The 13,129-nt window shown below is 34.7% G+C and overlaps 1 protein-coding gene and 1 pseudogene across 1 annotated transcript; both read right to left on the reverse strand.

Moving 5' to 3' along the window:
* Positions 1-1,236: 1,236 nt before the first annotated feature.
* On the reverse strand, positions 1,237-4,163 carry LOC106822840 (olfactory receptor 6C1-like). Its single transcript, XM_014828201.3, has 2 exons — positions 3,397-4,163; positions 1,237-1,420 (listed from the first exon to the last, which is right to left on the reverse strand). The coding sequence occupies exons 1-2, from the start codon at positions 4,161-4,163 to the stop codon at positions 1,237-1,239; spliced, it is 951 nt and encodes a 316-aa protein (XP_014683687.3).
* Positions 4,164-10,987: 6,824 nt separating this feature from the next.
* Positions 10,988-11,926, reverse strand: LOC139041597 (olfactory receptor 6C3-like; annotated as a pseudogene).
* Positions 11,927-13,129: the final 1,203 nt, after the last annotated feature.

Here is a 13,129-nt window from a genome sequence, read left to right on the forward strand (position 1 = left end):
TGCTTGCTAACCTGGCAGTCTAACAAAGTAATATTTCCTTCTAAATATATTGGAATAATTCACGTAATAATCATCCATAAGCTCACCATTTACATTGTGTGGAAACTAAGTGATAGATAAATATTCATCAAGAAAATTTAGGTTAGTCTTGTTGAGAAAATTTTTTCAGTTGGTCTCATTGTGATATGATCCAATTTCCAACTTGAAGAAAAAGAATCAAATATTTTCCTCCGTCATTATACCTAATTATTAGTGCTCAGATCACTTAGCTTGAAAAATACTCTACTAGACCCCATAAGGCCTTCATTTTATCTATGCCCTTCCTTCAACTCTTTGGAATGCTCTATAAAGATCTCACTTTTTGTTTGCCTCCTAAGTGGCATATGGACAAAGGGATTTTCACTTTATTTTGCCAACAGGTATAAAAAATGCACGACATCAACAAACTGTATTTGGTCATCAGTGAACTGTTTGGTTTTTTTTTGTCATCAGCAATTAATTTAAGATCTAAATATGCTGTAGGTTTTTATGTGTAAATGAGCATGATGATAACTGCCTTATACAGTTTTGAAGATGGGACCTATTTCACAAATCCTGGCCATTGTAAGCAATCAATAAATGTTAGCGATCATTTCTATCTGATTACTGCAAGGAGAGTAATGCTTTATACTCTTGGAGTTCCTTTAATCTGTTTCTAAAAGTAAACTATAACTCTAAGCCTGGTTGAAAATTTGAAACTATCAAAATGCGTGATGTAAGAAATGCCATTAAGTTAATTTACTCTAACGTTCTATTAAGCTCAGTAAGAAATCAGAAATCAAATTCTGAATCCCCCAATAATAACCTGTACAAGTGATCAAATCTAGGTAGTGTATTCTTTTATATAAAATATATGCCAAATTGAATCTCTGAATTCCAGAACAGTGGAAAGAAATATGGAGAAAATGAAGTCCCATTTTTCTTCCTCAGGGAGAATTTGAAGGAAAATCTATAGAAGCACTAAATAAGATGGCAAATGAGTTTGACCATAAACAAGAATTATTTTTTATGTGTGCTTTCAGCATGAGGGAAAAATTGCAATGAGCGTTAGACTTTGAAGCTTAGGTAAGCCACAATGGAAATTATAAGTCAGAAGATAAGTAATATTATTTGAATAAAAATATCAAAGAGCTCTGTGATGCACTCCACACTCTCGTTTCATTTCACTTATAACCTCAGTAATATCAGTAAAGCAGTTCACTTCACTGAGAAAAATTCTATCCTTTTCATCATGTGCTTAAAAGCATCTTTCACTTGTTTCTTTCTCAGTGTATAAATGAAGGGGTTCAACATGGGGGCAACAGAAATACTGAACAGAGCCATCCCTTTATTTATAGACACTCTCTCCTTTGCAGAGGGTTTCACATACATGAAGGTACAGCTGCCATAAGAAGTGGACACAACAGAAAGAAGTTACCTGTCCCAGGGCGGCTGTGGGAAGAAGCAGCAGGAAACCCTTAGCCAACCTCTCTGATCCCTTTCCCGGCAGGGAGGGAGAGCTCACCGTGCCCCTGCGGAGCCAAGGAGCGGCCCTAGCTCAGTCCAGCAAGGAAGCCCAGCCCATGAAGCACAATCCCGACAAGCGCCTGAAAGTACCCCAGGCCTAGCCAAGCACCCATAATACCCCCACAGCGGCCAGCAGACGAGCTGGGGCCAGAAACTCTGCTCCTGCTTCCCCCTAGTGGTAGCAGGTGGACTCTGCGACCTAATACTACCACAAATGCCCGGACAAAACGTTAGTTCATCAAACACCATGAGAAACTGCAGCAGCAATTCAGACGAGAAGGAAAATGACAATTCTCAGAAACCAACCCTGAAGGCACAGAAATTTACAACCTAAATGACAGAGAATTCAAAATAGCTGTCATAGAGAACTGCTTTTTGTGAAGCTTTTGGTATGAATCTTAACCTTAAATAATTTTGTTTAGATATCAATAATTGCTGTTTTCAAACGAGTCCAAAACCCGAGAAATAGACCCATGTATTATTTTTTTATCTATTGATAGAGAGAAAATGGTTTACCTTCTACTCAATTACAGAAAATGAAATTAATTTTTGCATCTAATATATATTTCTCCACTATTTTTGACTATATCTACGTATGTATGTACGTATGCATGTATGCATGTACCTGTTTATCTATCTATTTTCTATATAAAGAAATACCACAGAACTTAAAAATATGAAGATATGCTTAGCACATAGCCCTAAAAAGTGTATACTGATATTGGGCTATGCTTCCTTACTAATAGAAAAATTCCATGGACATACCCAATTAAAACGAGTAATGAAAATATTTTTTGCTTTTCAAACGAACGCATTTACATTGTCTTTAAATTATGTAGCAACTTTTCACATATTTCCTAGAACATCAGTAACATAAAGAAGGGAATTTCTAAGAAAAATAAATGGACATCAGAGCCAGCCATAGTGGTCTAGTGGTTAAGATTCATTGCTCTCACCACAGAGGCCTGGGTTCATTTCCCAGCCATGGAACCACATTGCACATCTGTCAGTTGTCATACTGTGGCAGCAGCTCAAATAGAGAATTAAAACTAATAAGTAGGGGGCCAGCCCTGGTGGCCTAGTGAGTAAGTTCAGCATGCTCTGCTTCAGTGTCCCAGGTTCAGTTCCCAGGCACAGACCTACACCACACTGTTGGTGACCATGCTGTGCTGGCAACCCACATACTGAAATAAAGAGGAAGATTGGCACAGATGTTAGCTCTGGGCAAATTGTCCTCAGCAAAAAAAGAGAAAAAAGCAAACAACAACTAAGATACACAACCATGCACTGCAATTTAAAAAAAATAAACAAAAATCATAAAATTATATTTTCTGTGTATAGCAAGTGCAATACCTTATCAATATTTATAAAGCCATTCCAACACTTCTAAGGATCTCTTTTTTCCTGATGAAAACTCAAACACATTTTCACTTTCAAAATAATTATTGAAAATGCTGTAATTTAAAAAATTGTTCAAAGAAGGGTATGTCGCAAAGACGTAAGGAAAGCATTTTAGTGGCATGAGAAATATATTAAACAAATATGGTTGCAAACTGTTAGAAAAAAAAGATAAACAAGAATGACATGGAGGCATGTTGATTCGAAGAGGCTACTCAAGACTCATATTTATGCTTTACATTTCCCTTCACTGTGCCTCTAATTCACGACACTGCATGTTTATACTTGCTTGAGAAGAATAGAGTCTTCCTCGCCATGTCCACGAAGGCTCGCTTGACTTGCTGATTCCTTAGGCTGTAAATAAAGGGGTTCAGCATGGGGGCCACTGAGGTGTTGAGCACAGCAACTCCCTTACTCAGAGATACTCTGTCTTTTGCTGATGGATTAATGTACATGAAAATGCAGCTGCCATAAGAGATGGAGATGACAATCATGTGGGAAGAACACGTGGAAAATGCCTTTGTCCTCTGACTAGTAGAAGGAATTCTCAAAATGGTTCTGATGATATATATGTAAGACAGAATTATTAACGCCAAAGTGAACATTAGAGTAAAAACAGCACAAGAACAACCCATTGTCTCTAGGAATTTTGTGTCTGAACAAGAAAGGCGTAGTAAGGGGAAATAATCACAAGTATAATGGTCTACAACATTGGACTTACAGTAATCGAGCTGTATGAATAGCATGAGTGATGGGAATATGATTAAGAACGAAGCCAGCCAGGAAGCAAAGACAAGGAGTGTGCAGACTCTCCGATTCATGATGATCATGTAATGCAGAGGCTTGCAGATGGCAATATAACGGTCATAGGACATGGCAGCCAGAAGGTAAAATTCAGTGACTCCCAAGAGAATGTAAAAAAATAACTGAGCCATACAATCATTAAAAGAAATGGTTTTATCTCCTGAAATAATGGTGCCTAGGAACTTGGGTGTAGTGACAGTTGTGAATGAAACTTCTAATAAGGAGAAATTTCTGAGGAAGAAATACATGGGGGTCTGGAGGTGGGAATCCAGCAGGGTGAGGGTGATGATGGTCAGGTTCCCAGTGATGCTGAGCATGTAGGAGATGAGCAGAAAGACAAGGATCACCACCTGGAGCTGTGGGTCATCTGACAGTCCCAGGAGGATGAACCCTGTTATTTCTGTCTGGTTTCTCATTCTTCAGTCATTTATTTGTTTTTCTCCTGCCAGACCTATGGGAGAAAGCACAAAGAACAAAGTTGAATAGTGGCTTCACACATATCCAAGTGTGGAGCTGGGATTTGACCTAAGTAGTAGGTCAAAGCTTCCAGCTTCAGGGGAAGTTTAAAACAAACTGATATTTACAATGATCCTTTAATTTCCTCTCTTTTACAAGTGAAAACTCTTTGGTTTAGGCAGACTGAAAAAAACTCAATGTCACAAAGCTTGGGGTAGCCAGGCAGGGATTTGTTCCCAGACTTTTCTGACTCCAAATACCACCTGTGAACTTTCAGAGATGTGCCCCCGAGGTTCCTTCCCAATGAGGACCACCTTTGTGCTATTGCTCCAATCCCTATACAACTGTCTCAGTCTATGTACATTAACAGTTTACTTATGTTGAGAATCCTCAAAAATGAGAAAGATTCCTCATGATTTTTTTAAGTGACGGTTCTGTCTTCAGCCATTTATCAAGTTTTGCTCATACTTAGCTTTTCCAACTCATGTGACTACTTCGTTGGAACTTAGAAACACTAAAGTCATTGCCATGAGCAACCTCAGATGTAGAGATAGAGGGGAGAAAGAGGGGAAAATAATTTAAGCTGGAAGGGCTTAAAATTGAGCTTGATTACATCTGAATCCCTGGCAATATTTTATGATGTTTCAGCCTACCAGTGTGTCATTTTTTATGACCTTTATTCCTATGCAACTTATTTCCCTGTCCATTTTAAATAACTATTATTATTATTACTATATTAAAGAATTTCCCTTAGTTAAAGAGTTAGATAAGGACTCTTATAGAAAGTTGGTTAATAGTTTAATTTCTTTATTCATATGTGTTTTTAAAATAGTAAGTTTTAATTTTTCTTTTTTTAAAATGAAATTTAAATAGTATTTCCATAAGGAAGAATGAGGATACCTATGTCTGAATCCAAGCCATTTACTAAGCCTGAAAAATCACTTAGTGCTTCCATGCTTCATCTCTAAATATGCAGTTTATCCCTCTGTATACAAGCCTGTCTCATAAAGTTACTGTGAGCATTAAATGAGTTAATGTATGTGAAGCATTTAGAAAAATGCTTAGCACTTAATAAAAGCCTTATAAGACTTTATTCAATGGAGAAAATGTTCCCTAACCGCTGAGCTGAAAACCTTGAGATTAAGATGGTGTCCTGTGTAAAAAATTGTGTCTAAGGTAAATAGTAGTGAATCAATTTAGCATCAAGAGAATCACACAGAAATAATGACAACAACAAAAATGAGATTGAATTACCTGGTCGTACAGTACCTGTCAGGCATTCTAGGCAAGTGAATCTTAGCCTTGTTCTTCCACTTTGCGTACCTGGTGACCTCTCCCGCCATGGTGTATCTGCCTTCTCCACCACATCACTCCCCCCATCCCACCCCCACACACAAGCCACTTCTCTCATCTTCAGCTAGGATTTGATCACCACATTTGAGGCATGTTAGATATTTGCAGCATGTCAACGTTGCTACCAATGGCCACTTCATTTCTCTGCCTCTCACAGGTAACAGTAAACTTTATGAGAATGATTGTGAAGCTTGCAGTACATAAAATACATATATGCCACCCAGATTCACCCTCTTTCCTTATTCCCACAATACTAGATTAATATTTATTGTATGAGTTCCATGAGAATCTTATAGTCATTTGTCCCAGCCCACCACACATCCTGTGCTGAGATCTCCTGTGAACTCCTCCACTGCTCTGACATTTCTGAAAGTTAGCACAGAGTCTCACCTTCAAAATTAATGCAACATAATCCAGTGCCTAGTATAGTCATAGTAGGTTTAAAATAAACCCTTGTCTAATTAATTAGTTAATGCTGAGTTTGTTGTTGAATCACCTACTGCCATCAGGTGTAGTTCTCTATTTTATGCGAAATTCTAGGCTGTATAATATTTAGGTTACATCTTTGCTTTACAAGATGTATTTTCCTACTTTACTTACTTTTCAAGATGTAGTTATCTTTTGGCCTAAATTCCTTGTATTGAGTAAATTTATAACAAAGGACATGCAAAAGATGTCAAAATTTTTTATATATAATTTAAAAGAAAACTTCACAAAACATTATTTCAAAATTACTTGCCTTAAATTTCTTTACAATTCTTCTTGTTAATTAACTTTACTCCTGCTCAGTAACATTACTCTTCCTTAATCAGGGTTTGCTTATCAATGAAAGCACTAGTTTTTCATAATACCTTGAATTCACTCAATGCATTCTCATCAAATAGACAAGATTTAGTTTCAATCTCAAGATTGAAATTTCTGCAATAGCTTACTGGTATTGGAGATCCAGATTTTTTTTTAAATATATTATTATGATTTCATAGTGAATATTGTATCATTGCACTGTATTTTTGATCTTATTTCAATTTTTTTGCATAATTGTCTTTCCTCTTAAGTTTCTTGTTAATTTTAACATTTTCTGAATAATAATACCATGACTTACACATTTTAGCTACTGATTAAATCGGTTAAGGAATGTAGGAAGAGCTGTGAAGGAAGGTATTAATAGATACTGGAAGTGTTCATGTGAGCAACACTGAAAATGAATGCTTATATAGCTGGTCTTCTAGGACCAGAGAAAACAGGCTTAAAGAAACTCTAGCAAGAGATGATTCAATACCACAGAATTGGGGGTGGTATACTACACTTTTTATATAAAAAATGTTTATGAAACTTCAATGGATTGCATTCATTTGCCAACATCAAACAAGCCTGATAAAAAATTATCTGCACTTAGTCATTCATATGTCAGCCTTTTTAGAGAAATAAACTTCAGTGTTTAGCAAGGTTGATATGATTCCTAGAGCTTTAAGTCATCCAAAGGATGCATTCATGCAGAGTATGAAGGATATCTCCAAGCATTTAACTCATTTTTTAAGCTTTTTATTTCTGAATGCAGATCCATGTTTCCCCTTGGAAGAACATGGTTTAGGCTATTAAGTTTATATTTCGTTCCACCCATTTCATCAAAATCAGTTCTTACTTGCCTGTTAAGAATTCCTTGAGACAAACTCTTTGACCCATTCAAAATGAAAATTAACAATAATGTTTCATACTTGTTAAATAAGATGGCGGCAAAGCATCTTAAAGATGTCATTCTGAAAATACCTTTATATCCTGCTCTTCCAAAATTCCTACCATCAAGTTAATATCAACAATAATCTTTTAGATAAACTAGATATTGATGATTTCTTTGATGCCCAAGAAAAGAAAGGGACTCTATTTCAAATGACACATTAATTTGAAGGAACAGAAGATGTCCTTTGAGAGACTGAGAGAGGAGCCTTAGACTGGTTCCATTTTACTTCTGGTGTGTTTTCTTGTTGTTTTAGTTGTTGTTTTCAGTAATGTTTTATGTTGCACTTGGTGGAAATATCCCTCAGTAACGACTTTGAAAGTCTAATTATTTCAACTTTTTCTATGTTTGCTAAATTCTCTTCTTCAGGTAAACCTTGGGTCATCAGAAAAATTTCACAAATCCTATCTTCGAAGCAATGTGCTTCATTGATCATATCACTTTGCTTCTTTCTACTTTATGAGTTTAAAGAGTTGTTCAGGGTTTAGGTTACTAATTAAAGGGAAGTAAAATTTTTTAACTCAATGTTGTGGGTAACATCTACTTCAGCTTCGCAATTTCTCTAAATTTTCTTTGGGCGCTGCTCGATCATTCCAGGCTTCAGGCCATGACACAGATTCCTTTAAGAAGTTCTCTTGGCCTGAATGAAGCAAAGATTCCTCGGGAGAACCAACTGAGTGGTTGGAAAGATTGTTTTATTAGGTGCTTTTTACATTTTTTCTACAATTATTTTAGATGACTATTTCCCTGGAGAAATCTGAATAATTTATATCTCTTCATTTCAATAACAATGGGCAAATTCTGTTCTCAGCATTCATAGCAGTGTTTATAGAAAATAAATCAAGAGAAAAAGAGAGATCATTAAATCACGTTTGACAATAATTTCAGAAATAGTAGCACTCATATCTGTAGGGGTTTATGGCGAATATCAACTCATACCTCACACTTTCAGTTCATTGGCTAGCCACCTATAATTTAAACAAGGAAGGAAAGTGAAAAAATAAGAAGATTACGGTATCAAAACACTATTAATTTCTTATTTATGATGTTCTAGGATAAATTATTGTCACTGGAAGAATATGGGCTCTGCAGTTGGAGAAATATGGAGTAGAATAGAAATGGGCTGCTTAATAGACGTGACTTTGGATGAGTTACGTAATTTCTTTAAGCTTCAATTTCCTCTGTTTAAAATGGAGTTGAAGTTTCAAGGGTGTTTTTGAGAATTAATTGCAATAATATAAAAGAAAGTACTCTATAAATCGTGTGGCACTTAATATTCTTTAAGATTAGCTGTTTTACTTATTTTGTTTTTCTTTTATTTGGAATTATCTTTGGGAAGGCTATTCATAGTAATTCTGATTTAGCAAAGACGTTATTTATTCTAGTGAAACATTAAAGACCTCTATATTTTATCTCATTTAGCCCTTATAACACACCTATGACTTTTATTTTTATTCTCAAATGAAGGACAAGGGTCAGAGAGGTTATGTACATTAGATATATTCATTTATCTAGCCAATGTCAAATATAATCACCATCTGAAATTAACATCTATTCTCTTAAAGTATTACATAGCCCATATTCGATTAGGAACACACAGACACAGGGATAGTAATTTCCTGCTTTTAATGGAGAATGAATAAATTGACATAATAAATCAAAATATACTAACCTATTTTTTATACTTTTTAATATTCCAGTTGCAAAATATAACTCCAATATATCCTATTCAATTTGATTAACAGTTGAGTTGATAGGGAGTGAATCAATGACAAGGTTTGGGAGACTTCCATTGCCTTCTGTATGTCCGACTTACCTCTGATTTTCATATAGGCTCACTAACACTCAGAATAGCTGAAATATAAAAAATATTAGCAACTTCCATTGTTGTAATCCAGGGAAACCAGCATTTCTGAAAACATTTGCTCTCACTGAACAAATTTACTTTCTATTGTCAATGTTTTTGTCTAAAGTTTTCCATTTTATCCAGAGGGGACATATTTCTTTGACTACAAAGAGTGAGAAAGGAGCAAATATCTAATAGAGGAAAAGTTACCAGAAGGTGTTTTAAAACTCTCTGGTATGGTTTCTACATAGATTTTGTGTAGCACAAGCTAGTTAATTTTTTATCTATTGTCTCTGCCGTTGGCTCAAGGGACTAATTTAGTGAATCAAAATTGCCAGAACAGAAATGTAAAAGAACCACTAAGGAATATCAAGCATAATGCACATTAGTGTTGAAATTGGAAAAGGAAGCTTAGGGGACAGTGTCCAAAGAGACAGAAAAAAAAGTAACAACAAGCAAACAACAACACTAAGTATGAAGTTTGTTTCCCTTCACATTATTTTTCAGACAGAGATTAGCAACCAAATGTCTTAATTCCTGATGCAGATCTCTACCCAATACTCCATGCTATTTATTAAACTGGTAATCTACCACACTGCACTAAGTAAGTTCATTAATTCCATTATTTTTAATCTACCTTCCAATAAGAATTTTTAGTACCCTAGTACTGCTAATACTTTATACTTTTTTCCTGCTCACTCTTGCTGACCAGGGATGGCAGTTGAAGAGTTTCTTGTTTTGATTGATTAATGTTTTAATTTATATGTCAATTGTAATGTTAAGAGTTAGTATCTTCCCTGACTAGTCTATAATAATATAATCATGCCCAAATGAGATAGTGTGAGTGAAAAAGCCAAGAAATTTGTGCAAGTCCTTAATAAAAGCTAAGCAAAAATTTCAGATCCTTACTTTTCAAATATGTATAAAATAGAGCAAACACAAGTTTTTTGTTGGTTTATTTTGTTTTGTTTTTTTCAGATCAGGCTATCATATTGGCTATTATAGCTCAAGACCTCGGGCAAGTTACTCTACTTTTCTGAGCATCAGTTTACACATTTGTGAAAAAGAGATAATCAGGTATAATTTGCCATTAGCTGTGAAGATTAAATAAGAACTCATATAGACATATCTAGTTCAGCATGTGGCACAGAATAAATGCTCTCTATAGAAGATTTATTATTTATGAAATTCCTATCAAATTTCCAGGTGCCATAACAGTAATGGTAACTGCCTAAATATTCCTCTTTTATACATTAAAAAAAATAATATGGATAAACAAGGAGAGTATATAAAATAAGGCATAATACATGTCTTCAGTATAACTAAGAAATATAGGATATTATGAACTTCAAATTATTTGTAATTTGGAAAAGAAATATCTAGGTCCACCCGATGAATGGGAAGACTCGAACATATACTGCAGATAGTGTGCAAAATTATGGTTATCACAGATATTTAATTTATTTCATATTTCATGTATCTTTAAGAAAGAAACCATTATATTAGTAACAAAAGAAAAATTTAAGAGTAAGTTGATTAAAACTTTGTACACTCCTGTAGCCATTATTGTATAAAATATCTTTATTATTCAAAATAATCAGCAAAATGACTTATGCTCTATAGCTGCTTGCTTTCTATTCAGAATTGTAAATCAGCGATCACATAGACTCCCTAAACAGTTTGAAAGAAGGACACGACATAGTCACTTTTAGGTTAAAAAGAAAGCTTAAGCAAATGAGCTCAGCGTTGCAGGTATCTGTGAGATGGATATAGGACATTGTAGAAGTTAAAATTTTATTTTTTCTTTATTGTATCCTCACAATAACATTCATTCATGTTAATACACATTTTCATTTGTTTCTAGAAAACACAACTTTATGAACCAAGTTTTTGAAGCCTTGTTTTACTTGCTGGTTCCTCAGGGTATAAATAAAAGGGTTCAACATGGGAGCAAGTAAAGCGTTGCGAATAGCTACTCCTTTGGTCAATGATGCCCTTTCTTTTGCTGAAGGCTTGGCATAGATGAATATACAGATTCCACAGGAGATGGAAATGCCAATCATGTGAGAGGAGCATGTGGAGAAAGCCCTTTTTCCTCTAGCTGGCAGATGGGATTCTCAGAATGATGTTAATGATGCACACATAGGACAGAATCACTAATGTCAATGTGGACAGCAGAGTAACGAAAGCAGAGTAAAAGCCAATCATCTCTCAAAGCCATGTATCTGAGCGTGAGAGTTGTAAAATGGGGAAATAGTCACAAGAGAAGTGATCAATTACATTGGAAGTGCAGAAATCTAACTGGAAGATAAGCATGAGTGGTGGGAAAATAGTAAGAAAACCTTCTAGCCATGAACTTAAGACAAGCAGCGTGCAAATTTTCTTGTTCGTGATGGTGGTGTAATGGAGAGAGTTATAGATGGCAACATAAGGATCATAGGACATGAGAGTTAGAAGAAAAAAAATCAGACACACTCATGGAGATGAAGAAAAAGAATTGAGCTAAACAACTGTTATAGCAAATAGTCTTGACTCTAGTAATGATTGCCCCCAAAAATATGGGGATACAAACACTGGTGAATGTAATTTCTAAGAAGGAGAAATTCCAGAGGAAGTAATACATAGGAATCTTTAAATGACAGTCTATCCAGGTGAGGATGGTGATGATTAGATTTCCAATGATGCTTAATATATAAGCTAAAAATAAAAAGATAAAAATTACAACCTGAAGCTGAGTTGTCTGATGTGCCCAAGAGTGTGAATTTCGTAATCATCGTGCAGTTTCTCATACTGATTTTTTTTCTTTAAGCAATATCTATTGATGAAAAACAAAACAAAAAGAAAGAATAAGTGAATTGTACAGGAATTGAAGATCTAAATGTTGGCATTAATAGTTCCAATGAAATAAAGCAATGGGCTTTCTTTCCTGTAAGCATTTTTGCAATATCCACTCGCTCACTCCTATTAAAGCAGAAAAATTTTACGCATCCTCTACTGAAAAGGAAACGTATTCACAGATCTGTGTTAAAAGTCTCCTCATCAGAGACTTCACACAGAATTTCTACAAGTACCCACATTTTCTTTATGTGTAATACATCTTTAAATTTTATGTTTCTACAACAATATTTATTAATTATTAGATATTAAGACATTGTTTTCCAGTTTCCAAGATTGTACGTTTTGGGACTGAAATATCTAATTTGAGATTTTAATTCTGATGCCATTTACAAACTTTATTGTCTTACAAGGTTTGGGGAAATTGATGACCCAACCACAATTCCTGAACTTAGTAAGAGCTATGATTATTTTACTTCCTAATACATATTATTTAAAATATGACCAACAGAAATAAATGTGTTTGCAGTCACAGATATATAATACTAGAATTGCCTTGGTTGTAAACAAGAGTAAAGTTCTTAATTAATGGGAAAGAAACAGAAGGCAGATACATTGATTAATTCTCACATAGAACTATATCAATAATATAGTTTAGAACATACTGATCTGTTTGTATCATCTTTATGTTCCGTCTTTAGATCAACAATGGACTTTTTATTATCATATTCACTTTGTCTTTTCACTCTTAAACTTGCCTAAGGACAAGAAGGAACTTACAGGGGAATTTTTTGATGCCAAAACATCTCATTGCCTTCTTTCTAGAAATAATCAGAATAAATAAAATTTTCATTAATATTTACTTTGTAGAAAGCACAAATTGCTAAAATGTAAACTATATGATCTTTATCTGCCTTGTTCTCTCTTTATTCTTAGCAATGAGCATTTTATCTATGAAATAGGTTCTCAATAATATTTGTTGTATTATTTTCTTTCTACAGCACAGACTGGGTATGTCAGCAGGTGATACATATGAAAGCTGGTATTGTGTACAGTGAAAACTATAAAACATTGTTGAAAGAAATTCAAGAAGACACAAAGAAACGGAAAGATATTCTGTATTCTTGGATTGGAAGAATTAACACAGTTAAAATGTC

The sequence above is a fragment of the Equus asinus genome, chromosome 22 (assembly GCF_041296235.1).
Source record: "Equus asinus isolate D_3611 breed Donkey chromosome 22, EquAss-T2T_v2, whole genome shotgun sequence".
Taxonomy (NCBI): domain Eukaryota; kingdom Metazoa; phylum Chordata; class Mammalia; order Perissodactyla; family Equidae; genus Equus; species Equus asinus.